The 25,999-nt window shown below is 48.4% G+C and overlaps 12 protein-coding genes across 12 annotated transcripts; 5 read left to right on the forward strand and 7 right to left on the reverse strand.

Annotated features, from left to right (window-relative positions):
- Positions 1 to 170: 170 nt before the first annotated feature.
- N7500_002748 (putative ubiquitin conjugating enzyme) lies at positions 171 to 887 on the forward strand (the record flags this gene model as incomplete). Its single annotated transcript, XM_056673894.1, has 3 exons — positions 171 to 327; positions 476 to 568; positions 634 to 887. 3 exons carry the CDS (start codon positions 171 to 173, stop codon positions 885 to 887), a joined length of 504 nt encoding a protein of 167 aa, XP_056534419.1.
- Positions 888 to 1,341: 454 nt separating this feature from the next.
- N7500_002749 (RTA1 domain-containing protein) lies at positions 1,342 to 2,337 on the reverse strand (the record flags this gene model as incomplete). The annotated part of the gene is made up of 3 exons (XM_056673895.1): positions 1,342 to 1,432; positions 1,493 to 1,567; positions 1,622 to 2,337. The coding sequence occupies 3 exons, from the start codon at positions 2,335 to 2,337 to the stop codon at positions 1,342 to 1,344; spliced, it is 882 nt and encodes a 293-aa protein (XP_056534420.1).
- An 834-nt stretch (positions 2,338 to 3,171) lies between these two features.
- N7500_002750 (Zn(II)2Cys6 transcription factor domain-containing protein) lies at positions 3,172 to 4,401 on the forward strand (the record flags this gene model as incomplete). The annotated part of the gene is made up of 2 exons (XM_056673896.1): positions 3,172 to 3,240; positions 3,316 to 4,401. The coding sequence occupies 2 exons, from the start codon at positions 3,172 to 3,174 to the stop codon at positions 4,399 to 4,401; spliced, it is 1,155 nt and encodes a 384-aa protein (XP_056534421.1).
- Positions 4,402 to 4,857: 456 nt separating this feature from the next.
- N7500_002751 (uncharacterized protein) lies at positions 4,858 to 5,295 on the reverse strand (the record flags this gene model as incomplete). Its single annotated transcript, XM_056673897.1, has 1 exon — positions 4,858 to 5,295. The coding sequence occupies one exon, from the start codon at positions 5,293 to 5,295 to the stop codon at positions 4,858 to 4,860; it is 438 nt and encodes a 145-aa protein (XP_056534422.1).
- Positions 5,296 to 7,576: 2,281 nt separating this feature from the next.
- Positions 7,577 to 8,824, reverse strand: N7500_002752 (fatty acyl-CoA reductase; the record flags this gene model as incomplete). The annotated part of the gene is made up of 1 exon (XM_056673898.1): positions 7,577 to 8,824. One exon carries the CDS (start codon positions 8,822 to 8,824, stop codon positions 7,577 to 7,579), a length of 1,248 nt encoding a protein of 415 aa, XP_056534423.1.
- An 803-nt stretch (positions 8,825 to 9,627) lies between these two features.
- N7500_002753 (metal cation transporter MSC2) lies at positions 9,628 to 12,412 on the reverse strand (the record flags this gene model as incomplete). Its single annotated transcript, XM_056673899.1, has 4 exons — positions 9,628 to 10,486; positions 10,536 to 10,754; positions 10,810 to 11,955; positions 12,006 to 12,412. The coding sequence occupies 4 exons, from the start codon at positions 12,410 to 12,412 to the stop codon at positions 9,628 to 9,630; spliced, it is 2,631 nt and encodes an 876-aa protein (XP_056534424.1).
- A 439-nt stretch (positions 12,413 to 12,851) lies between these two features.
- On the forward strand, positions 12,852 to 14,372 carry N7500_002754 (chitobiosyldiphosphodolichol beta-1,4 mannosyltransferase; the record flags this gene model as incomplete). The annotated part of the gene is made up of 3 exons (XM_056673900.1): positions 12,852 to 13,095; positions 13,163 to 13,359; positions 13,428 to 14,372. 3 exons carry the CDS (start codon positions 12,852 to 12,854, stop codon positions 14,370 to 14,372), a joined length of 1,386 nt encoding a protein of 461 aa, XP_056534425.1.
- A 160-nt stretch (positions 14,373 to 14,532) lies between these two features.
- Positions 14,533 to 16,916, reverse strand: N7500_002755 (uncharacterized protein; the record flags this gene model as incomplete). The annotated part of the gene is made up of 5 exons (XM_056673901.1): positions 14,533 to 14,729; positions 14,792 to 15,538; positions 15,591 to 15,783; positions 15,842 to 16,759; positions 16,809 to 16,916. 5 exons carry the CDS (start codon positions 16,914 to 16,916, stop codon positions 14,533 to 14,535), a joined length of 2,163 nt encoding a protein of 720 aa, XP_056534426.1.
- Positions 16,917 to 17,467: 551 nt separating this feature from the next.
- N7500_002756 (thiolase family protein) lies at positions 17,468 to 18,865 on the reverse strand (the record flags this gene model as incomplete). Its single annotated transcript, XM_056673902.1, has 3 exons — positions 17,468 to 17,668; positions 17,717 to 18,661; positions 18,719 to 18,865. 3 exons carry the CDS (start codon positions 18,863 to 18,865, stop codon positions 17,468 to 17,470), a joined length of 1,293 nt encoding a protein of 430 aa, XP_056534427.1.
- A 486-nt stretch (positions 18,866 to 19,351) lies between these two features.
- ubc2 (E2 ubiquitin-conjugating protein RAD6) lies at positions 19,352 to 20,112 on the forward strand (the record flags this gene model as incomplete). Its single annotated transcript, XM_056673903.1, has 4 exons — positions 19,352 to 19,401; positions 19,573 to 19,637; positions 19,697 to 19,921; positions 19,986 to 20,112. The coding sequence occupies exons 1-4, from the start codon at positions 19,360 to 19,362 to the stop codon at positions 20,110 to 20,112; spliced, it is 459 nt and encodes a 152-aa protein (XP_056534428.1). The 5' UTR covers positions 19,352 to 19,359.
- Positions 20,113 to 20,857: 745 nt separating this feature from the next.
- Positions 20,858 to 23,996, forward strand: N7500_002758 (putative kinesin family protein (KinA); the record flags this gene model as incomplete). The annotated part of the gene is made up of 5 exons (XM_056673904.1): positions 20,858 to 20,862; positions 20,915 to 20,940; positions 21,009 to 21,103; positions 21,159 to 23,584; positions 23,648 to 23,996. The coding sequence occupies 5 exons, from the start codon at positions 20,858 to 20,860 to the stop codon at positions 23,994 to 23,996; spliced, it is 2,901 nt and encodes a 966-aa protein (XP_056534429.1).
- A 628-nt stretch (positions 23,997 to 24,624) lies between these two features.
- Positions 24,625 to 25,511, reverse strand: N7500_002759 (EF-hand domain-containing protein; the record flags this gene model as incomplete). The annotated part of the gene is made up of 4 exons (XM_056673905.1): positions 24,625 to 24,804; positions 24,863 to 25,158; positions 25,225 to 25,310; positions 25,501 to 25,511. 4 exons carry the CDS (start codon positions 25,509 to 25,511, stop codon positions 24,625 to 24,627), a joined length of 573 nt encoding a protein of 190 aa, XP_056534430.1.
- Between the last annotated feature and the right edge of the window lie 488 nt (positions 25,512 to 25,999).

Below are 25,999 nucleotides of genomic sequence, written 5' to 3' on the forward strand. Positions count from 1 at the left end.
ATCTCGGCCATTTAAACCCCGCTCCAGCTTTACCGCCTTCATTTCTTTTTGCGCCCCTCATCTTCTCCCCAGCTTCTCCTCTTTGTCTTCTTTTCGACCTTGAAATCGGCCTCCGATATCGACCGGATCTCACAGTCCCACCTTCTAATCTCTCTTCACTCATTATCAGCATGGCGACTTCTCCCGCGGGGCGCATGCTATCCCGCCAACTGCAGCAGATGCAGTCTGATAAGGACATTCCCGGCATTAGCTGCGGTTTGGTCGATAACGACATTTTCGAATGGGAGGTTATGCTCATGATATCGGATGATGTGAAGCTGTATGGAGGTATGTTATGATTCTGTGATATCTGGATTTGAGATCGAATTCCTAAGCGGGTGCGGTGGCAAAGGCAACGCCGTCTGGGAACATACATCTCTTGTGCTGTCGCAAGTGTGTTGAGCATTGAAGAATACTAACAGTTCTGTTTGTATAGGTGGTTTCTTCCGAGCTCGTCTTTCTTTCCCACCAGAATACCCTCACCGGCCACCGAAGATGAAGTTTGAATCTCCTATCTTCCACCCAAATAGTATGTGTTTGCTGTTAAATTACCCATCGCAGACAATTTACTCACATGTGACTGCGCTTTGATAGTTTATGAAAACGGCAATGTCTGCATTTCAATCCTGCATCCACCCGAGGAGGACAAATACGGTTACGAGTCGGCTGCCGAACGCTGGTCTCCCGTGCAAACCCCCGAGACGATCTTACTGTCTGTCATTTCGATGCTATCTAGCCCGAACGATGAAAGCCCGGCGAATGTGGAGGCTGCTCGTCTATGGCGCGAGGACCCCGCAGAGTTTAAGAAGCGCGTCCGTCGGTGTGTCCGTCAGACGTTGGACGACTAGGGCACGATTTAATTATTCATGGCAATCTAAGATGGCGGGTTATGATCTGGTTTAACATGGTGTTGCCGGGGTTCTTTTTTCTTCTTGTTCAATATACCGCGTTGAGCGGTAGGTCGTTTCTTTATTGCACGACGCAAGCAATGCTTTGCCATGCTCTTGATCTCTGGTTCTGTTGCGGTGCATTTCTTTGCGATGTTCATAGGGGCTGGAGTTTCATCCTAACATCTTTGTTTCACGAGTTTGGAATTCAACTTTTCCGAACAAGCTCTAGATTATTTGACGTAAGTTCAGCACATGTAGAATGGTAATTTATTCTTTGGGTGTTCATTATGAGATATTTCCAAGTGGACAGGGCACCCTGATTAAGCAGAAAGTATCATTTTTGCCACAGGCAAACATGCTGGGAAGAAAGTATCTAAGAAACGCCAAGCGCAACAATCAAACAAGAAACCAATTATGTGCGGTTCTTGGGCGCAAAGCGCAATGATGGGAGGAAGATTCCGGGGTGGAATATGGTGAAGGCCAGACAGGCCAGAGCAATCATCCTAATGACATATTAGCTGAAATTCCCCTGGGTCAATCAAAGGGACCAAGAAACCACTTACATTCCATCCAAGACAAGAAACTCATTCTCCTTCTGCATCAGTGGATTTCCCCAGCCACCAGCCATCTCCGGGAGACTGGATATTGTGGTTAGTAACTTGTGTGGCTTGGAGTCGAACATAGGCTCTTACCGATAGATACAGCGAATCAAAACTGTGACATAGGCAAATATCTCGGCGCCCACGATGAACGGCATCCACTTGGGAACGATTGGCGAAACACCGGTATCGAGATTCTTCTCGCCTGAAAACCCATCACCGCTCTTGAAGACCCTCCAGAAGAAGACAATAGCAAAGAATGCACATACAACCATGGTCGCGACCTGGAAGGCGATACCGGCAATGATAATGTTGTCACCTGCATCGAGCATTTTCATATCGTTTTTTCCAGCGGCCGCAGCGACACCACCTCCAGCAGCCTGTAATAGAAGAGATCCAATGTCGCATCCGATGAAAATCCAGGTGAAAAGGCGCGGTTTCAAGATCGAATGTTCGGGTCCCAAGCTCAGAATGATATGCTTCAATGTCAGGTAGACACCTGCAGCGACGAAAGTCGGCGCAAGAACCAGACACACGATCTGAAGCTTGAAGGCGGGCCCGGACCATGGGTTATCGTGCATGAGCACTCGGCCAATGTAGCCGGCCATTTCCATTAATGTCCCAACGAGAAGAGCTATCAGGAATGTCCATGTTCGGTAGTAGACACCGAGGCCGGCTTGACATAATCCGAGCAGGGCAAAAAAAGCCGTGAAAAAGATGTTCCCGCCGAAACTGGGGTAATATCCGTATGTTGTGCTTTCGACGGGACACAGTGGGCCTACTTCTGAGCAAGTCGCGTAGCTCGCCATGTTGTGTTGGGAGAGATGTGTAATCCAGAGGAAAGAGAGATGGAGGGGAGGAGGAAGGGAAATGAGAGAGGTGAGTGAGAGAGGTGTAAGGCCCAGGAGCGAGATAACACTAAGAGGGAAGAGAAAAGGGTCTAGAGTCTTACAGAGACCTGGAGAAAGATGATTTTGATATCAAATCGCAAAATTATCAACTCCCGGTCAGCGCCAAGGGACCGCAGCAACAATCTCCCCAACAGGTGGAGCCATAACCTGGATAATAAGATGAAACAAACTTGAAATGCATTCTTATTGGCTATTTAGTGTCGTTCTCATTCGTTTTCGTTTTCGTTCTCGTTATCTCCACGTCGCTTACAACGGGATCCACTTGTTTTCTATCAGACGCTTTGATCCTGTCGGAGAATTGTTGCTTTTGGTCCGAGATCTTGTTCTCCGTAATCCTTTTAGCCCGAGAGCTTCGTTTTCTTCTAGAATGTATGAATTCTACGGAGGAAATCATGTCGATCAGGATTGAGTGCATAGCTTTAGATCCCCTCCAAGACCACAGATGATCCTCCCAGGCTGATGTCTGAATGTATATTGGCTGACGTGGGGGTGAGCTTTCCTAATGAAGGGTCACTTTATATCAAATGAGAGAGCGACAAATGAGTAAAAGGCAGAAAAAGTAAAAGGGCAAACTCCAGAGGGAAAACAAGACAGGTCGTGAATTGTTTTTTTTTATAGTTCCAATCCACGTGACTGCAGCGTCTTCTTCACTCCCCGCGCTTGGACTCTTCCACATCTCGAAGGATCCGAGCCAACCGGTTATATGGACCCCCAGATACCGAGGTCTCCGATATGCCTCCTCGCCGAGCGCATACAAAATCTCGCCAAGGCTGTGACCAGTGCAAGAGACGTCGCGTTAAGGTTAGTCCCGGAAGCTCAAAGTGGCCCCATAGATAACTCCGGGCTCCATCGAATGACGAGACTAACGGGCCGCAGTGTGACGAAAAGGGGCCCCCATGCTCCAATTGTATCTCGCGGGAACTCTCATGCACATATTTGAGAGCGCCCCCTCGGTCCGATTCACGAGAAAGCCAGACCCCAGCCCCGTTGGCTATTGTAGACCGAGCTCCCCTGCGGCCGAGGATCCCTAGCCTAGCGGCTTCTGTATCTTCGGCCATTTCAGGGGTGCGAGATCTGGAGCTTATGCATAAGTTTTCTACCGAAACCTATAAGAGTCTTTGCTCTTCCAACTCGGAGCATTATGTCTGGCAAATTGCCATTCCTCGCCTGGCTCTTCAATATGATTTTTTAATGAATGGCATTTTGGCCCTGGGGGCTCTTCATATTGCCGCCACAATTGAACCACCGGCATCGCTGATGTATATTGACGTCGCCCTCCAATATCACAACCTTACGTTTGCGCCATATCGCGCAGCTGTTGACAGTATCAACCCAATGAACTGCGAGGCTGCGCTGGCGCAGTCCATCATCACTACTGTCATAGGTATTGCTCTACCAAGGGTCACTGCTGCCCGCGGAGAAATTTCAAGCATAACGGAGAATATTGTCGTTGTATTCGAACTCTTGCAAGGGGTGAAAAAAATCCACCGGATTGGTGAATCTTGGATCAAATTAGAGCTCTTTTCCCGTCGAAAAAGCTATTGGGAATCAGGACCGGTCAGTCTAGATAGTGATACGGAAGCTGCCCTTGATCGACTCGGTATTCTGAATGATGAGACCCTCGCCAGTATTGACCCCGATCAACATCGGGTCAATAAAGATGCTATAGTCTATCTGCGGCACTTCTCAGCCAGGACTGCCAATTCTGTTGACCCTGCCAACGTCCTGGCTTGGCTTGCTATGATAGACAAGGAATTCGTGGATAATGTGCGACGCCGACTGCCTTCAGCGTTGTTGATTCTTATGCACTGGGGCGTGTTGCTCGGGGAGCTTGATGGCCAGCACTGGTGGGCTCGAGACTCAGGTCGGGCGTTGATCTCTGAATTATTGGATGCACTTCATCCCAAAGACATGGAATGGGCTACCGCTGTGGCCTGGCCCCGGAAAAAGATGGGACTCTGATGAAAGATCCGAAACTGGATTAACAATGCATCTGGAGCCCAAATGGTCAAGATCTACACGGGATTCCTGGAAGTCGCTAAGTATGGCTTCAATGACCGACTATGTACTACCCCAATTCTTGCTCAATGCAGTGTATAATCTGAAGGCGTCAGTCGCTATATCGAAGTAGAAAGGAAGAGACAAAGCAAAGGGAGAAACAATGTATAACAAATCCGCCCCATTAATTAATATTAATGAAATATGTCCTATCAATCCCTAACATTCCCAGACAGCCAATACTCGATATAAAACACACCCAGCCAACCAAACAGCTGTACAGACCAGAAACCTCAATTTATATTGTACACGCCAAACAATTTTGATCGAACGCCTGACGTCTGACTCATGGAGTACTCAACTCGCATAATCTATAGACTCATCAGCAATGAATAAAATCTCGTTCAATATCACGCATACCTATTCAGGCCTCTGGCACTCAAGATACTTCTCGCCACGCCTACAAGGCTCGTTCGCCAGGACCTGGCAGCACGTTTTACCAACTTTGGAAGCGCAATCGCCAGAGCCATCCTTAGAAACAGCCACGACTTTGCTCCTGCTCAGCTGCTGGCCGGCCTTGAAGGGAGAATGACCACAGTAGTCGGAACCGTAGCCGTACTCAGATTTCCTCCAGTCACAGCCCCAACCGCGATAGACGCAGTCGTAGATCTCAGAATTAGTTGCGCCGGGGGTATTGGAAGCAATAGGGGCGGAGATTGAGGAGGGAATGGCGCCTGTGGAAGCCATAGGGATGAAGGTCGGTAAGAGAGACGCGGAGGTTGGTGAGGGTGAGGGGAAAAGAGTGGCTGAGGCCATGCCGGTCAGGAGGAGGGAGACAGAGGCGAGATTGTACTGCATTTTGCTGATTTGTATTGGACGCAGGGAAAAGAATGAAGCTTGCTATATTGATGAAATCTTATATACACGAGACCAGCGAGGTCGTGGATTACTTATACAACATACTCTGTAGGTAATCAAAAGTTGCCAATAGTTTTGCCTAGCAAAAGAAAAGAAAGCCGAAACTATCATGATCGGCAGTGACCTCAGATAATCGAGATAGATCTTTCAATAGTACAGATGAAGTGTTCTGGTGGAGCTAGAGCTGGCCCATCCAACCCTAAACGCGGCAATTGATCCTCCAACATTGACGAATAGCTCGCAATTATTACAACGACTGCAATACACTCATGCCCAGAGATCTTTTTTGAGGCCGAGCAACTTGAATGGCTTATAAGCCCAAACGGCAGAACGATGTTGCATGTATCACATGGTTGCAATCATGCCGATAATAGGAGAGCTAAAATACCCCTAAAAGATCTACATAGCAAGATCGCCGTTCAATCTCGGGCCACTGAAAGACCCGATCTTCCCGAAATCTACGGAGTAGGTATGTATATTGTACGTCTTTGATCTGTCATCTCACCCCTTGCTTCAGGCGAACCGGTCTTCACTTGATAAACCTGTAAATACTATGCATTGGAGCAGCTCACAATCAATTTGACCATTTTCATACCTATGTATCTACACTCTAGTTGGCCTCGAGTGTCCCTGCAGCTTATCTCACATCTTAGCTTGAAAAAAGGGGTGTCCGTTGGATATACTAGACGCTGAATATGATTAGCTGGTGCCGCAGCTTGACCTGTATCATTTCAAGCTTGGGCCTGCCAGGTCTAAAGATCGTCCATGGCACACATCAAGCTTTATCTTTATTATGTTGTACGCAATAATTACCTGAACTAGAACCGAAACAGCCATTATGCAAATATATGGAAAAGGATGGATTATACAATTTCACCATTGTTCAATACTGTGATATCTGTACGGAGTAATCTATAGGAGATAGCAGGGACAATTTTCCGCGTAAAACTCGCGCCTAAAGAACATCTCGGCCGGTAACCGATTTGATCATGCAGTCTGCTGTTGCTAGATGAAGTCACTCTGGCGCTGGATTCGGAAACCTAAAGCGTAGTTCAGCCTATGCTCGACCAAGCTGCAAAAGAGCGCACGAAAATTGCTCTTGTCCATTCCTTGAGTGATTTACAGAATCCGGACTTTATCCACTTTCTAGAGGCTGGTGTGGTCGTCGAATCTGGAACCTACGCCGAGCTTGTACGGCGGCGAGGCTATTGCAATGTGGAGCTTGAAGAACCTAGAGAAATTAGTGATTACGCCCAGATTCTTTGTCCATATTTGCCTAATATATACTCCATAGAAACTTTCCAATCTTGGACGACGAAGTGGAGAGCGTCGTGCCTATTTTTGAGCGATTGACTGTAATGTCTTGTAACAAGAAATAAAGCCCACAAAGCCCAAAGCCCAACCCGCCCCAATCCACTACTAGGCTGGGTTTTGGACCCAGCTCTTAGGCTCACCGGTGGGCTATGTGCCCGGGGTGAAAGCCCACCAGGCCTTAATAGGGCCCCATTAAGGCCCAAAAAGTATACAATACAAATATTCCGAAAAACGTGAGTTTTTTAATTACTCTATGTAAAGACCCCGTCTCTCGCCTTTTTCTAATTGTGATAATTGATTAATATAATTCGAATATTATGAATTAAAAATAAGTATATTACTCACGTTTGAAAACGCGAGAAAACGCGTTGTTTAGAAAAGTTATAAATTGTAAAGGTTCACAAGTGAGTGATATTACTCCCGTATAGATCTTATATACATTTGATAGAGTATTTTGACCTTTTTCCCACTTTCACTGGTCGGATCTTATTTAAATTCAGATGATGTATATATAGTGATTGAAATTATAGATACTCGTTACAAGTTCCTAGTTGAACCCCCTGAATCCCCATCATAGCCCATTGGGTTGGGTTGGGCTTCGAAGGTTGAGCCCATAGCCCGCTGCTGGTTGGGCTATGGGCCTGGGGTCCGGGCCCATTTGTGGGCTTTGCGGGGCGCTAGTCTTGTTGGAGCCACCAAGATCGCTGGTTGAAATAGACCGGTAGACTGTTGGGTGGATTTTTGGGGTGACACTGGAGAATTGAGAGCTACAGTGGTCTCTACCCGGTAGTAACAAGAGAGCTATTACAGATCAACTATAAATACCATGTATTGGGACAGCCTGACCAAAGTCAGATACATGTATGCTATGGCCAGCCTTCAGCCTCCAATTTCCCTGCAGCTCAATTCAGATCCGGGCTTTCTCCTTTCCAGTCCCGAGGACATCATGAGTTCTGATTAAATTGAGAGCGTCTGCCTCATGCTTGCATACCTCCATGCTCAATGGCCCACTCACCTGCTTGAGCCAGTAGGACCGCCCGCAATCGAACAGCCAGTTACGAGTTCCTACTTGAATCAACTCAGCAAGAAAGCACTGCGGCATGGTGCGATCTTGGGTGAACATGATCTTTGGGAATTCTTGCTGCACTGCAGGAGTCGCATTTTCAAAACCCAATCGGAAGACATCATCAAAAGTAATCGGGTGATAGAGCTGGGAGCCGACCTGGACAATGCCCGTCGTCCGCGCTGCTGCGTGCAATAGACACGCGTTCGCTACAAGGTCCACAGGGATTTCGTCCAGGATATTGGTACCTGTTTGATACCCTTCGGTGGCATGCCACACTTGTGTGGGACCCCGGTCAGAGAACCAGAGCCTAGTAAACTTGGTGAGAGGCGTGGAGTCCTCCGATCCATATAGCGGGTAGGGGTGTCTGAACGCAGGACCAAAGATTGTTGGCCGTAGTAGTAGAATTGGAAGCACAGGGAAGCGGCTGAGTAGTAGACGTTCCATGAGATGCTTGGCTTGGGTGTAGGTAGACGAGAATTTGCCCGAGTGCGGTGATGTGCCCAGCGTCAAAATTGATGCTAGCTCATCCTCTGGATCTTCTTCACCCCCCAATTGATATATCCGTTCCAGAACTGGGCCATCGGGAAGGTGGCTGTTGACATATGATGTAGAGATCTGGATGAGTAGTTTCAGTCGCCGGAATTCGGAGGCAACGCGTGCCATTTCCAGCGCAGGGAGGCAGTTGCTTTCCAGTGCATCACGAATGGGGCCTTCAAGTTTGATCTTGGCTGCTGCGTGAATGACCAACGTCACTTGATCTTGAAGTTGTCCAAGGATATCGGGTTCAATACCGAAGTTCACCGATTTCATATCTCCAATCACGAATTCGACTTTCTCTGTGGCTAGGATTGCCTCGGTATGGTTTGGCATCGATTTTCTCAATAATCCAATAGCCCGCTGGGAGTTCCCTCGAACCAAGACGAAAATCTTGCGAGTTGGCAGTTGTAAAGCTAGCTTGTACAGGAGGCAACCCCCTAGGCACCCAGTACATCCGGTGAGGAAGACTGTATGGCCCTCAAATATCTTTCCATATCCTCCTCGCACGACTTCGTCGGCATATTGTATTTGTGCGCTTAAAGCTGACGACATCGAGTAAGCTAGACAAGAGATTCGAGTGTGTAGTGTAGTTAATATCTCTATAGAACGAGCTACAGAATAATGACACAAAGGATTACCTAGGGTTGTGATAATGTCGGAAGGTATATAAGATTCCGTAGCATCTTTCGCATAAACCCGGAAGTCAAGTGGTTGGTAGGACAGGAGTCTATGACACTCTAGAGTTTGTACGGTTTGAAAGCCTGGAGGTTATTTCTCTGGAGCAGCAGATTAACAAATTGGCGAGTGGCCCTGGGTTGGCCGACAAAGCTGGCAACCTCCAGGGATATCGAATGGGGGTTTCGTGAAATAGCAGAGTAGGTAGACCTGGACTTTCGCGCCAAGTGCTACCGAAGTTCAATGTGATTGTGTGACTTGAATGAGCATCATGTTGCAATTCTTAGAGATCTGGCCCAAGAGACATGGACGGGACTGCACTGCATTTGTCTAAAATGCAGGGTTCGGGGTTAGCATATCCATCTAGGACAGCCCATAGATGATGAACGGGTCGTACAAGTTGCGCCCTTGAATGTTCCCCAGATAGATTTTGGCTACATGTGATGGGACAAAGAATTGGAGTTCGTAATTGAATCATTGAAATATATGCCTTCCACTTCTGATGAAGCCCGTGGAGAAAACTATGTGCTGTGGATTGGTGTAATTCTTTGGCGAACCGATCCAATCCTATCTGTACAAGAGATATATAGACATCGGCCGGACGAAAACGATAGACGCACCGTAAAGCCTGGCTCCCTTCCGAGAGCAGTTGATGATGGGTGGAACATAGTTATCGCCAATCAAAAGCCCTTGCTTCCACCGCCACACCAGCAGCGCGCATCTCCGTCCCGCTCAACTTGGACAAGAATATCCATGTTTTTCTCTCGAAGGAAATCGACAGTCCGTTGGCGTACATCTTCCAAATCTGCCCCCCGAGAAGCGATGACATGAATTACCCCGAAAACGTTCTGGGGTTTTTTCTCATGCGCATGTCCGTGATCGTGATCGTGATCATGGCCATGGTCATGGCTGTGATTGTGGCCGTGATGCTGGTCATGATCATGACCATGACCATGACCATGACGGTGTTGGCTGTGGCTATGATCATGGTGATGCTCACAATCCCCATCGCCGGAATGATCATGGGAATGACTATCCCCGGAAGATATTTTCCCCGTATCATCAAGCCAGAATTTAGGTACCGTATAGCTAACCACGCCTCTTAAAGTGCTGACTCCTGCTAGTGTTTCCCGAACATTATATTCGGTGTCGGCTGGCAGAGTGAGTAGCAGTGACTTGGCCGTGCTGCTAACTAAAGGAACGGCCGATGCGAAAATCAATATGGCGATAAAGCATGATGCCAATGGGTCGTAGCCGGCCCAACCAGAGTAATGCACGAGAATAGTTGAAATGACGACTGCCACTGAGCCAAGCGTATCGGCAAGAATGTGCAAGAAGATACCGTGCATGTTCTCATTGCCATGAGAATGATCATGATCATGGCCGTGATGAGCATGACCATGCTCGAAACTGAGGATTCCGACCAAGTTGACTCCCAGGCCAGCAATGCTGACGATCAATAACTCACCTAGACGATGGACCTCACTCCCCGACGAGAGCCGTTCCACCGCTTCGTAAACAATCTCCAGGCTGATAATCCTGCGTGACGTTAGAATTCGCCCTTGCGCACTGTTTTTACAACACTTACATTAGGAAAACCCCATTGGCAAACCCTGACAAAGTGTCAACTTTGCCATAGCCGTAGGGGAATCGAGCATTCGGGGGCCACTTGCTCATGACGGCGGCACATAAGCCAACAACAAGCGCAAAGCAATCGAAAAACATATGAATACTGTCACTAAGCAGCCCCAGTGATCCGGTCAGGAACCCGTATGATAATTGAATAAGCATAAAAGTGAAATTCAGGCTGCACAATATTAGCAATGATTCATAAATGGCTGCTTTTGGATCTCACAACTCACCACATGAAGTAGAAGATGCTACGAGAATCCTTCTCCTTGAGAATGCTGTGCAACAATTGATAAGGTTCGCTTTTATGGAGAAGCCACTTGGATACTCGGGAGGATTCTGAGGTTGTGTGTGAATGTGAATGGCCGTGCGTATCATTATGCGTATGGGTATCCAGATGCAAATGCTTGTCATCTTTTCGGGAGGCGAAGAAAGCGGCCGTAGCCAAGATACCACGTGTGGCATAAATCATGAGCAAGTCATCTTCAGCATGTGGGGCACAAAGAAAAGCTGCAGCTCCGACACAAACGGCCAGTCCAGCCTTTCTGGAAGAGCGGAGGCTTGTGGGCAGGGAAAACATGAGCGAGGAAGCAAAAATCCCTATGGGGATAAGGAGATATATAGAATCCGAGATACTAAAGAGAGATCCTCGGTTGAAAAGTGTGATCAGAAGTGCAAGGGCCGACCCGCCTATAACGGCCAGTGGTGCATCAGTCGTGACCAAAACGGAGTGGCTCGTGCGTGGAGTCTTGCTCTGTGCAGCAACAATGCCTGGCTCAGGAATAGGTCCACTGTGACGGAGGGAAGGAAATGGAGGAGGGGCAACAAAGACGGATCCTAAAAGGGCAGCATATCCAATAAATGGAGATACATCCCAAGGATGGTTCAGTCCAGTGAAACTCAATATGATAATCACCGCTAGCAGAGCAATGGAGAGAATCTTTCGACTGTATTTCTCTTGGGTGCGCGAGGATCTACTAATGATGGCTGGGACCCCTGATGCTGTCGCAAGGAGCAGCGTAAATGCAACCAAAAAACCTCCGATCTTGAGTGCTGCAAATATTGGCAGTGCCACTGAGACAATTTGTGACAGTGAGGTTTGGACGCTCTTCACATTCAGCTTCGGCAAAATGACAGGCAAGAGCCTGAATGAGCCAGCCTTTTGGTGGTTGATCCGCAGTATTTGCCCACAGCCGAAGAGGACGAGGATGATCGCTGTCAAAAGGCAGGCCTTTTGGCCAACTTGTCCGATAGGAATGTTCGCTGTCGTACCAGGTATGCCTTCACCGGATAGCTTTTGGCTTTGGGCACACTGTCTCTGATACCAAGAAAGCGTGACCCACGGCAGCACGATAAGTGCGCTAGTCAAAAACTCGTGGCTGTGATTGGGGTCAGTCTTTACTTGTAAGTCACATTCAAGTCAACATACACATTCTCTGAACTATAGCCTCCCCGTGTAGAGGTATCCGTATATAACATTCCGTGAACACCATCAGTGCCTTTCAAATGGTGATCGTCTAGCACATCATGGTGGAGAGACGACACACTAGGGCTATGCTTGTGAGGTGCACTGGAGTGCGAATGCGAATGCGAGTGCGCGTGACCGTGGCCCGATGTTTGATTTTTATTTCCATATGAATAACTCTGATTCACAGCATTGATTGGTTCCGGGTGTTCATGAAGGGTAGCACCCATTGGCTGTGAGAGGGGAGGTGGAGGTTGTGCCCAGCGGTTGGATCGAGAGTGGCCATGACTGCGACTATGTCCATGACTATGATTGTGTCCAATGGAGGGTGGTGAGAGATCCACGCTCAGCAACGGTGCCCCCGTCGACATGGTCTTCAGATGCTGACGATACGCAGCAGCTGGAAGGTCCAGCAAACAGGATAGGAGATGGGGGTACTGCCAAGATATCGGGGGAGGTGGAGCGGGCGAGGGCGAGGGCTCAGATTAGCGGGCAGGCTGTCAGGAGATACAGCATTGCGGAATATGATAATAAAGGAAAGTGATATAGGGAAAAGTTAGCGCCAGTACAGGCTCACAAAGAGATTGCCACTGTCAGGGAAAAGCCCATCTTCCCCAAGGTTCTCGTAAGGGGAATCACGTGAAGTCTTATCAGATATTACGTATCAGATGTTGACGCGCTTTCAAAACATTGTACTGTTCACAGTCCACCTTGAACTAATTAAACTGCAGTTCAACTCTCTACAGTTCATTAATGTGACTGAAAGCTGGTCAATGCCATGATTGACATACTTGAAGTGCCATTGCCATCATGATCGAGACCCTTATCAGCGTAGTGTTCTGCCTGTCAAGCGCCCTCACCGTGTTGATCCTTTTACTCCCTTCGCAATATCAGCCAGAACAAGTGGAATCTTCAAGATCCGATGATACAAAAAGGCGCAAGACTTGCGTTCAAATCCTTGTTCTTGGCGACATTGGCCGAAGCCCGCGCATGCAGTATCATGCATTGAGCATTGCAAAACATGGCGGGGAGGTGATAATTATCGGGTATAATGGTTAGTACAGATTTTTTTTGTTCATATATATAGCAAGACATTATTTCTAACTACCACTTATGAACAGAATCTGATCCTCATCCTGATATCATATCTAACCCCAACATCTCAATTGTTCCACTTCGCCCCCATGCCGCTATTCTACAGACTAGTAACAAATTACTATTTACAATTTATGGACCATTGAAGGTGTTATTCCAGATTGCCTGTCTCTGGAAGTGTCTTGCGTATACCACAAAACCGTCCCGGTGGCTTTTGGTCCAGGTAAGTTTATCACAGGAGGTTATTCAGTAATCATTTGAGGTGCTGACTCGCCCTTGCGGGATAAACAGAACCCACCTTCCATTCCCACACTGGCTATAGCATCAATTGTCTGTTTCTTGCGGCAAACGAGGCTTATCATTGATTGGCATAATTTTGGATATTCCATACTCGCGTTGAAACTCGGCCAAAGCCATCCATTGGTGAAAATGTCGTTGTCGTATGAGAAGGCATTCTGCAAATATGCTACGGCTCATTTGTGCGTCACGAATGCTATGAAATCCGTTCTCAGAAGGGATTTCAATCTTCAAGCCCCTGTGTTGCCACTGCACGACCGCCCTGCCAGTCACTTCAATCCCATCCTCGATCCCAATGCACGAGTGGAGTTCCTCATGACTCTACCGGAAACTAAGGAATTTCATTCTCCTTTAAAAGCAGGGTCTCTCCGGGTGCTGGTCAGTTCAACCTCATGGACTGCAGATGAGGATTTCTCAGTCCTCATTGATGCCCTTCTTTATTACTCTGAACTGGCCACTACAACGCAGCCTCACCTCCCCGAGGTATTGGCCATCATAACAGGGAAGGGCCCACAAAAAGAAATGTATTTGGAACAGATTGCCATTCTTGAAAAGACAAGTAAGCTACAGAAGGTCACAATTCGAACTGCGTGGTTGGGTGTATCAGAATATGCCCAGCTGTTGGCATCCGCATCTCTGGGGGTCAGCCTTCATACTAGCAGCAGTGGGGTAGATCTCCCAATGAAGGTTGTAGATATGTTCGGAGCTGGTCTTCCTGTTGTGGGATGGGATCGTTTCGAAGCATGGCCCGAGTTGGTCACCCAGGGCGTCAATGGATTGGGCTTTGGGAGCTCGGAGGAGTTGGCTAAGCACTTGGTTGACCTGTTCGGTGATAATGATAAATTGGAGAGTCTACGCCGAGGTGCCAAAAAAGAAAGCTCTCGGCGATGGGACGACGAATGGAATCCTATTGCGGGGTCCCTTCTTGGGTTGACATAGATAGACGGGTAGCTCTCTGTAATTACATGAATAGGATTATTCGTTGGAATCATTATGGCATTATGTTACATTTTTAGGCTAACTAACATCCCGTCCTTTTTGCAGCCGCTGGCCACCCACGAGACATTCCGTTATCATTGAAAATCCTATTCGAGGACGCCTAGTAACTGGCCTGAAATTTAGCTGCACATTGCAGGCAGGTATCGAAGGTCTCAAATAGAGCGTCAAATGTTCGACCTTGTTTCCCCCCACGCACGCATGCCACGCGTTCTTCATCGAGGGCTTCTTTGCGACAGACAAAACAATACTTGGATATGCCAGGTTCTTGAATGGCAAGGAAGGAAAGTCCACATCGTTCTATATGAAGAAAATGGGTCAGCATGGTTAGATTAACAATTTCAAACCATAATGTGACTTACCCCAAACATGACCATTGGCGCACTGAGCCGACTGGGCCTTCGGCCAGCCAATTGCCGCATCGCAAACTTCACACTTCTCGTAGATGTGACCGCCTGGTCCAGCGAGATGATCCATAGTCTTCGCAGATATTGGGGAGGGCTCGCTGTTGCATTTGGAAATATCATCGCTCAAATCTGCGCCTGTCACTACGGCCAGACGCTCCAAAGACCGCCGAGCGTGAAGTCGAAGCGACTTGTCCTCTTCTCCCACAATGGCTCGACAGGCAACAGCATAAATTAGGCGTTGGCTCTCCGTGTCATTTTCAATGTTGCCATCGTCACCAGGTAGCACAAAACGTATCACTTCCCCTGTCTGGTCGTGATTGGAGGCCTGGCCATCGGGGATGTGCGCCGCAAATGGGGCTTGGGCGTTTCTCGTGAGTTCGCCCTCGTCTGAAAAAACAATCGTAGACCTGTCGTCAGAGGTGATGCGATACTCGATCATGTCCGTGGGATGTGAAGTGAAAATAGCTGCAGTCATGTTGTGATGGCTTGCGAGTCCCCAGATCCTCGAGACTGACATTCCTCCCAAATCGTGCTCCACGTCATAATCATCATGGAACTCTTCAATCATGCGTTTCCATTTTGGCTGCTGCAAAGCAACGCCGCTTTGAAGTTGGCGAAGTTCTGTTACTACGCCAATTCCACCGAGCGTGCCTACGTGGAGCTTGCATGTGTCGCTTTCTTGATTGATGGAAGTGAGCATTGCTACAGCATGTCAGTGGTGCTAAAAGGGCAATATAGATCTTGTATAACATACCAGAAATCGGCTCTAGGTGCCTTACTTGGCGGCCCTTGTTGTCCTCGGTTTCTGGCTCATAGATCGGGTAATCATGGAATCCAATGGCATTAAAATTGGTAGCGCTACCCGTGTATGCAGCATAGGGCATGGATATGGCTATGAATCCTGCCATGGCACCCACTGCCAGAGCAATGGTTGTGGACGATCTCTGCTAGGTTTTTATTAACGGAATGAAACATTTTAGCATGGGTGTAAGAGATGAACCGTACAGTATGGAGCCACCTAAGAGGGCCAGCGATATTGTGATATGCCCATTTCTCATTCAACTTGTCCAAAGGATGCTCGGTCAGATCGCTGACTAACATATACCGTTGTGACGTCTCTCCGAGAGAGCTTCCAATAGTGACTTCGAGTTTCATTAGGCGAAGCTGCGTTCCACATACTGCAGCTATCATCGCGACTGCGCAGCCAAAGTTGCCTGGACTCGTCGAGGGTGAAATCTGCCACGGACCACAGGAAAGCTCAGTGGTACGTTGCCTCTCTCTGATTGCTTTCTCAAATAATGATCCAGAGCAGACCCGACCGCCCTTCGTCTCCATGTTCTTTAGACAGTGAAGCGCCAGGATTTGAAGATCATAAGGCTTTGAAGGGCTGTTAGTTGGGTCTGATCTGCGGACCCGCACTAGCATGACTTCATTGAGGTCATTCACCACTGTTAGCAGAGGAATTCCCCAGCGGCTTTCATGCGAATGTAGAAAGGAAGAGCCAGCGGCAGGCGTTGAAGGCTTCAAAGACTCGCACCAGGTGAAAGATCGAATGTAAACCTTCCGAAATCCATGACTATCTGGGTCCTGTGACGGCGGCAGCTGTGGCCAAAACATATGATTGACGACTGCAACCCTAGTCCATTGCTTCTTAAGTCCAATGGGCTCCCAGAGGGACAGTACCAGATTCGACGTCAGCACGGCTAACACACTACGCCGATACTTGCCTAGACCTGCTGGTGACCAAGCCAGACTGACAACATTGCTTTCTGAAAGGTCTGCGGCGACCGAAAAATCATCTCGATTTCCCGGAAGGTAGCTCGGCCATTCAGAGTTCGTAAACAAGTTAGCTCTAACACGAGCCACCAGCCAATCTTGAGTTGAGTTGGGGGCCGCATCATCATCAGGGCCATTTTTGGGTGTCTGTCAGAATGTTAGTTATATTACGCTCATGAGATCATTGGATACTTACCAGGACCTGGAAGTATTCACCCGCAGCGATAGCAATCTCGCCGTCCGGGGACCAAGAAATGGCGTCATGGCAGGATGGGGACAATGGTAGGGCCACAGGGTTCAACATATCGTCAAAGATAGGATTCTTGCTGCGCAAGCATTGTTGATAAATAAATGGTTTGTGAGGTACAGTATGAAGATATGAGGAAGGGTAGCGAGAGATCTGCTTTTGTTTGGGTTGCATTCTGCTGAGTTGATTCCTGAATAATCAGGCACCAACACAAAATCATCAACCAAGAATCGCTTCAAAGTCGTAAGATGGCAAGACAGACTGGAAAGAGATGAAGAAGAGGGGGTAAACGACAAATTCATAGCTTCAAAGGATTTTCTAAGAGATCTGAGAGAAGAGGAAAAAGGACTGAGAGAGGATAAGGGTAGCGCGCGTGTGCGCGCTGCGTAGTATATTCATATGGAAAGCCCCGGAAACAAACAGGCAAAGAATTTTACATAGAAGGACCCGGAAATAAACTAGTTGTTAAATTTGTTATTCCAAACCACAAGAAAGGTACATGTGCCCGCTACACAGGAGGATATCCACGCTTATATCGTTTATTTGAGGGTATCAAGACAAGACATAGCTTGCTTTCCCGGAGACACTGCATGAACCCTGTGACGGAATCAATCCACTCGGTCCAGCCTCTGCACAACCATCGCGGTCGCAGCACCACCACCGTTGCAGATCGCAGCCACTCCATACTCGCCGGGCTGCAGTTGGTGGAGCAAGGTCACGAGGATACGCGAACCTGAGCTGCCAAGAGCATGGCCCAGAGAAATGGCACCTCCGAGCATGTTGACTTTGGCGTTTTGCAAACCCAGAATCTAGAGGAGTTAGATTTGATTTGGAAGGTGAACAGAATCGGCACTAACCTTTTCATTGGCTTTGATGACAGCCGCAAAAGCCTCGTTGAATTCCCATACCGCTACTTGGTCCTTGGTGATACCGGCACGCTCCAAGGCAATTGGGACAGCCTTGGCAGGGGCAACTGGGAAGTCCACAGGGTCAATGGCAGCATCGGCCGTGGAAACGATACGGGCCAAGACACGGCTGCCAGTGCCATATTGGCGAGCAATATCCTTGTTGCCCAGAATCAAAGCGGATGCACCATCATTCATGGTAGATGCGTTGCCAGCGGTCACGGTACCAGTGCCATCACGCAGGAAGGCAGGTTTCAGGCTCTTTAACTTATCGGCACGCAAGTTTTCGAAGCCCTCATCCCGCTCAATAACGGTATCGCCTTTCTTACCTTTCACAGTAACCGCGGCAATTTCATCCGCGAATTTGTTCTCCTTCCATGCCTGTTGGGCCCGCTCGTATGATTGGATGGCATATAAATCCTGATCTTCCCGCGAGATATCATAATTCTTTGCGGTATGTTCTGCACAGATGCCCATGTGGAACTTATTGTAAACATCCCAAAGACCATCCTTGATGAGACCATCCTCTAGCTTGATGTCACCAAAGGGGGGCAATTGGCTGGCGCGTGCCATATAATAAGGGACGCGAGTCATGTTCTCCATGCCACCAGCCACCTGTGCCTCTGCGAAGCCCAGTTGAATATTTTGTGCGGCAAGTGCTACCGCCTTCAAGCCGGAAGCACAGACTTTGTTGATTGTCGTGGCTTCGACTGTAGAAGGGAGACCAGCAAAGATAGATGCCTGACGGGCAGGGGCCTGGCCTACTGAGCCCTGCAAGACATTTCCCATATACACATCTGTAATCTTCTCAACAGGTACCTTCGATTTATCTAGGGCAGATTTGATTGCAACAGCGCCAAGCTCAGGTGCTGATACAGAAGCAAATGAACCATTGAACTAGCCAATCGTAAGTCAGTAAATTGCTTCTCATAAGATTTCTCCAAGTTCCCACACCTTTGCTGTTGGTGTTCGAGATGCACTCAAAATGTAAGCTTCCTGAATCTCCTTGCATGTCGGGCGTGTGGAACTGAACTGTCGCTGGGCGCGGAATGCGGGGAAGGCTCGCTTGGGGAGACGAGCACACAAGCCTGGGGAAATCATGATTATTTATTCAAAATAATGGTTAAGTGGTGAGTTGACAGTATTGGGGTATTAAAAGAAGAGGTTCAAGATCAAAAAGCAGAGCGAAATGCTGGCATGTGCATATCGGAATCGACCCGCCCTTGTTGTACCCGCATATAACCGCCACTCCGCTTGGACCGAGGCTCTAAAGGCGGTCGCCATGACCCTGACGATGACATAATAATCGCCGAGCCCCGAGGAGCCCCGGGCCCAGGAGCTCCCCGAGCCCGGAGCTCTCTTAACTCGATCTAGCCTTCTTAAGATAGTTTCTCCATTAGGATATTTCTTCCGAACTTCCCCTCCATCGCTTCGCTGCATATCGCCTTAGCGTATCAATGACTTTCGGGTTTCCTCTCCCATCTCTCTTTTACCTTCTCCCTTGACTGTCTCCGGAAAATCCTGATTTCTAGTTACATACCCGTAGCTTCACCAAGCTATTTTAACCACTACACGCCTCCCCCGATTGTTCTATCATGTCTACATCCGCCCGCCGTCGTCTCATGCGGGACTTCAAGGTACGCGCTAACATCATCATCTCACCTTGGGTCATTCGAAAGTTTCCGCTGTATCTAAAAATGAGCTCATTTGGATTCTTCCTATGTGATTTTGTACCCAATTTGCTTGTTATATTTTTCTCCAGCACTCTGTAAGATGTTTCGCCTCCGCTAACATTCTCATGCTCACAGCGCATGCAAACCGATCCTCCAGCTGGAGTCTCTGCATCTCCGGTCGCTGATAATGTCATGACATGGTATGTTTTCCCCGGGGTGTTCTTTGAATGTCTTGATAATGATTCTAATGGAATTCCAGGAATGCCGTCATCATCGGCCCCGCCGACACGCCGTTCGAAGACGGCACATTCCGCCTGGTCATGAATTTCGAAGAACAATACCCCAACAAGCCACCGGGCGTGAAATTTATAAGCCAAATGTTCCATCCCAATGTGTATGGAACCGGTGAGCTCTGTCTCGACATTTTGCAGAACCGCTGGAGTCCGACGTACGATGTGGCCGCCATTCTCACTAGTATCCAAAGGTAGGGCTGCCTTAGCTATATAAAATAACTATGCAAATGCTAATGTGCGGCTTGTCAATTCTAGTCTCTTGAACGACCCCAATACCTCGTCTCCGGCCAACGTCGAGGCCTCGAACCTCTACAAAGACAACCGCAAGGAGTACACCAAGCGAGTGCGAGAGACAGTCGAGAAAAGCTGGGAAGATAATTGAGCAATCAAATTCGCTGAGCCGGGTTCGATGGGCTGATAGTCTTATGAATGAGCACAGCAGCTTGCCGTTCGATCTGCACAGCGTGGGGTTTGGCGCTTGGTATCTTATTCTTTCAGGTTGTGTATTCTCTTCATTTTCCCTCCCTTCATCTCCTTTTCTTCATAATTCTAGTTGATGATGTTTCATACTCCGTTCAGTCATGCCAGGCGAGTTTATAAATTGGTCTTATAGTTTAGTTTTCGTGCATTAGCCTGATTTTTCTGCAAAACTTATGTTATGATGTCTTGACGTGCGTATTGTAGAGATAAAAATTAAATACCCAAGTATTTAAGATGTTCAATCATATATGTATGCTTGTATAGTTCTTTATACATTAAGCTTATCTGCAGGGTGCATCTCCGAGTCCGGGGGCGGTAAGCCCAAATGGGGTGACTGTCAACAGTCGAAATCCCACTCATGCGCGTCAACCCCCTCCCCTGCAAAGTCCTGCTGTAGGTCTTCTTGGTTTGGCCGTTCTTTCTTTGCGGCCTGACTGATACTTTATCTTTTTCTTCATTTCTTAAGCGTTTTGGTCCACGGTGCACGTGGACCCCTGATCCCCAACGTACCCCCCTCCGAGCCACTACACCGCAACAGACGAGCGCTCATTTTAAACGCCGTTGACGAACTCCGAGGCCCACCTATCCCTTCTCGGGGTCTATCTTTTAGATTGCGCGTATCATAGCAAATCTCACATTCTACAAACATGGCGTAAGTATACGCTTAGGCTTATCGTGCGTTGGCCATAACTAACGTTCCACAGGTCCGTGGGTTCGAACACCATCAAGGGTATGCACAGGCTGTCACATAAACCAAGGCGCGTTTTACTGAGAATGGGACTGATTAAATATGTATAGTGGTTGCTAGGTTCCGTCCGCAAAACAAAATCGAATTGGCCTCTGGGGGTAAACCCATCGTCGAATTCGAGAATGAAGAGTCATGTAGCATCAATGTGAGTCTAAAACAGGAGACCGAAACTATGACAGCTTTATTGACAGATACTTCAGTCACGCGAGGGCACAGGCGCCTTTACATTTGATCGGGTGTTCCCTATGGACACTGCGCAAAACGACATTTTCGACTTCTCTATCCGACCGACTGTGGACGATATTCTCAATGGATATAATGGAACAGTGTTTGCCTATGGTCAAACTGGCGCCGGAAAATCATATACAATGATGGGTTCCGACATCGATGATGACATAGAGAAAGGTATCATTCCACGCATGATCGAGCAAATCTTCGCCAGCATCCTCACTAGCCCGAGCAACATCGAGTACACCGTACGGGTCAGCTATATGGAAATTTACATGGAGCGGATCCGTGATTTACTGGTGCCTCAAAACGACAACTTGCCAGTCCACGAGGAGAAAGCTCGCGGAGTTTACGTTAAAGGATTACTGGAAGTCTACGTGTCAAGCGTGCAGGAGGTCTACGAAGTCATGCGCCGAGGAGGAGCAGCACGCGCCGTATCTGCGACCAACATGAACCAGGAATCGTCTCGCTCTCACTCCATCTTCGTTATCACCGTCACCCAAAAGAATGTCGAGACTGGATCCGCCAAGAGCGGTCAATTATTCTTGGTTGATTTGGCTGGCAGTGAAAAGGTTGGAAAGACTGGCGCAAGTGGCCAGACTTTGGAGGAGGCCAAAAAGATCAACAAGAGTTTGAGTGCGCTAGGAATGGTCATCAACGCATTGACCGACGGCAAATCCACACACATTCCTTACCGTGACTCCAAACTTACTCGAATTCTGCAGGAATCGCTCGGTGGTAACTCTCGAACAACCTTGATTATCAACTGTTCTCCCAGCAGCTACAACGATGCGGAAACAATTTCAACTTTGCGTTTCGGTGTGCGAGCTAAGGCCATCAAGAACAAGGCGAAGGTCAATGCAGAGCTCAGCTCCTCGGAGATGAGGCAACTGTTACGCAAGGCGCAAAGTCAAGTGACGAACTTCGAAAACTACATATCAGCACTCGAGGGCGAAATCGTTATGTGGCGCAGCGGTGATAGTGTTCCCAAAGAGCAGTGGACTCCCGCCCGGGGAAATGAACTTGTTAGTGCTGCTAAGGCCGAAGCCCGTGGCCCACGGCCGGGTACCCCCTCGCGTTTACAGGAGACTGCGCGTTCAGAAACCCCACGCCCAGATTCACGGGTTGGAGATCGGTCTAGCACTCCCAGCCTGGTGCTGGAGAAGGATGAGCGTGAGGAATTCTTGCGCCGTGAGAATGAATTCCAAGATCAGCTTTCAGAGAAAGAGTCACACATTGTCAATGTGGAGCGCAGCCTCCGCGAGGCACGCGACGAGCTTAGATCTATGAAGGAGAATGGTGCACGAACAGGAAAGGATAATGAGCGCTTGGGCACAGAAGTCAACGAGCTCCGCATGCAGCTCGAAAAGGTCTCCTATGAGAGCAAGGAAGCCGCCATCACCATGGATAGCCTCCGGGAGGCCAATTCGGAACTCACAGGCGAGCTAGATGAAGTGAAGCAGCAGCTTCTAGATGTCCGAATGAGGGCAAAGGAGACCACAGCGGCACTGGATGAGAAGGAAAAGAAGAAGACTGAGAAGATGGCTAAGATGATGGCTGGGTTTGACCTCGGTGGTGATGTATTCTCCGACAACGAACGGAAGCTCCAGGACCTCATTCAGCGCGTCGATGCTTTACATCAAATCAGCTCTGAAGGTGAAGTCATTGCACCGGACGACATCCTTGAACTTCGCACGAATCTTCTCGAGGCGCAAGGCTTTATCCGACAAGCTGAGCTGACCGTGAACGACCGAAGTGACTTTGGCGAGCTGCAGGACAGCCGCCGTGCAGATTTGGAAAAGCGCCTGGATGACCTTCAGCGAGAATATGAGAGTCTATTGACTCGCAACTTGGGCGAGGGCGACGTGGAAGAGATTCGAGGACGACTAGAGCAGGTGTACGTGACAAAGAAGGAGGCCGAGACTGCGGCGGCTGAGGAGCTTCGCTCCGATATTTCGCGCAAGGATGAGGAGTTGACCAAGTTGCGACAATCTCTTGTCGATACCCAGTCCCGTACCTCCACCAACGGCGCTGCAAGCAAGACTTTGCAGCAGCAGATCACCGAGTTCGATGCCATGAAGAAATCTCTCATGCGTGACCTGCAGAACCGCTGCGAGCGTGTTGTCGAGTTAGAAATCTCCTTGGACGATGCACGAGAACAGTATAACAACGTCCTTCGATCGTCAAATAACCGCGCTCAGCAGAAGAAAATGGCCTTCTTGGAGCGCAATCTGGAGCAGTTGACCCACGTACAGCGCCAACTTGTGGAACAAAACAGTAGCTTGAAGAAGGAGGTGGCAATCGCCGAGCGAAAGCTGATTGCAAGAAATGAGCGCATTGCCAGCCTGGAAGCCCTGCTCCAGGAGAGCCAAGAGAAACTTACCCAAGCCAACCACCGGTACGTGTTGACTGATTTCTCCTGATTTTGCTATATGCTACCCGATACTAACTACGCTTATAGATTTGAGGCTCAACTCACTGCTGTCAAGGAACGCCTCGAAGCAGCGAAGCAAGGTTCCACCCGCGGCTTACCGAGCATGGATGGGAATGCGAGTTTTAGCTTCGGGGGTCGCGCATCGCGAAGCCACTACGCGGGGGTGGCGACGGGCCGGCGAATGCGAACGTCGCGGGCGTACAATCGCAGGAAGCGACCGGGAAGCGCAGCAGCTGGTTTTTTGATCGTCGATGATCCTAGCCCACTCTCAGAAAGCTGTTCATCCCTTGCACAACTGCTTCTGAGGCTTGATGGTTGTCTACCATGCACCCCAGATCTCGTGCAATTCGTGCTTCTTTCACTTGCATGTGGTTGATATTGGTTGATATTGGTGGATACTGATCTATACTGATTCCTCTTTACGCTGTCTCACGAGTCTCTTCTTTTTCTTCTTCAATCATCTGATCAGCATGCTTTCCTTGTTCCGATGTGATTTCGATACATACTTTGTGTCCTATGTTTCCTTGCATATTTCATTCCAGTACATTAGATCGTGCCCTGCATGCCGGGGACTGGCTCTTGCGCCTTCCTGATACCCTTGTACATCACTTCCAGATAGAATGGAGAAGAGCTGGTAGTTAGTCTGCGGCGGGGCCGACTTGAGTGATTTTGATGTGTGACATATTATTTACTATATACGAGACGACGGTTGATTGATTCGATTCCTGTCAAACCATTCCCGCTCTAATACAAGAAGTTGTAATTGATCAAAAACAAAGTCCAAAGTCAAGTTGATAGACATTGTATACACTTCACTACCAAGGTTGTACTTGTCTCAAATATACAAAGACATGGGGGGTAATCGAAAAGATGGAAGCCAAGAAACAAAGTAAACTAGAGAAACAAGAAAAAATAAAGAAACAGAGAGAATCTGCAATGCAACCCCCTCGCCCCATCCAAAAGAGAATGCCTCACATTGCGCCAGTTTTCGCCCAAGCAACAATCTAAACCAACCCGTCGTAAAGCGACAAGGCACTGACGATGGTTTCATCCCGTTTGCTGCCTTCTTTGAACTCCTCGATGTCGAGACTGCCGTTCTCGTCCTTGTCCATCATCCGGAAAATCTTCCGTACGCGTTTCTCCGGGGTATCTTCGTCTTCGGGGAGTTTCACCATGGATCCGACCTGTATTCCCGTTAGTTTTTGATGTATAAGACCCTCTAGAAACCACATTTGCACATACCATCTTATAAATCGCCTCGACAATGGCCAGCATTTCGTCATAAGTGATCTTCCCGTCGCCGTCAATATCGTACAATTGGAATGCCCAGTCTAGCTTATCCTCCATCTTGCCCCGCGAAGTCACGGAAAGGGCACAGATAAACTCTTTGAAATCGATCATACCGCTGTTGTCCGAGTCGAAAACGCGAAACACATAATTGGCAAACGATGACGGGTCGCCAAAGGGGAAGAACTGTCGGTAGATTTTCTGGAACTCTTCCTTGGTCAAAGTACCGGACGGGCAGTCCTTGAGGAAACCTAGACATATCCACAATCAGCGACTTGAACCTGCGTGTCTCATACGTGTCACATCAATCTGCATACCTTTATACCATTGTTGTAGCTCTTTCTTATCGAAATGTGTTGCCCGCTGCAGCTCATCGAGCTGCGTCGGCGAAAGCTTTGATTGACTGCGGAACACGGGGTCAGCGCTGAGTTTCTCGCTTGCATTCGGGTCGCGTGATGTTTAACAGGGTCTCAGAACAGAGATACCGGGGCTTTTGGTCCTGGCTTGTTTCCCCTGAGGGAAAGCGCATCCTGAGATCCGCGCGGTCCGTTCCACTACCATTTCACGCGGGATGAGAGGATGGAAGAACTCACGACTTTCCCATGATCAAAAACACGCCTTTAGGATAATATCAAAAGCGTGAACTTCAAACCAAATCGGAGACTGATGGCCTTTGTAATGGGCTCGGAGTGGTCACGCGGGGTAGAAACAGGCGGGATGTGTGGCTAAAATGTGGCTGATACGTGGCAAGTATACGCAAGGGGCTCCCCCAGCGCTGCAGGATGAGATCAGGCGAAAAAAGCGATAAAGTGAAGTATTACAAGTGATTCGGGTGTTTGAGAGAAGAAGTTAAAGATTAAGGTGGCGAGAGAACAATGGGAAAGTCTAGAACATCCGAGGTACTGGGCTTGGCATGTTTCTATCAAACCGACAATATCATTACCGCGTATATACGTTTAGTCCAGTTCCATTTCCCCATATCAAAACATTTCCAATCTATCTGTGGTGAGGTAGACCTCTCCAAGCAATGAGGAATTTTTTGGGGATAAAAAAAAAAGAAAACAAACACACAATAATAGAGGAGTCTTCTCT

The sequence above is a fragment of the Penicillium coprophilum genome, assembly GCF_028826855.1.
Source record: "Penicillium coprophilum strain IBT 35676 chromosome Unknown utg000002l_segment0_segment1, whole genome shotgun sequence".
Lineage (NCBI taxonomy): Eukaryota > Fungi > Ascomycota > Eurotiomycetes > Eurotiales > Aspergillaceae > Penicillium > Penicillium coprophilum.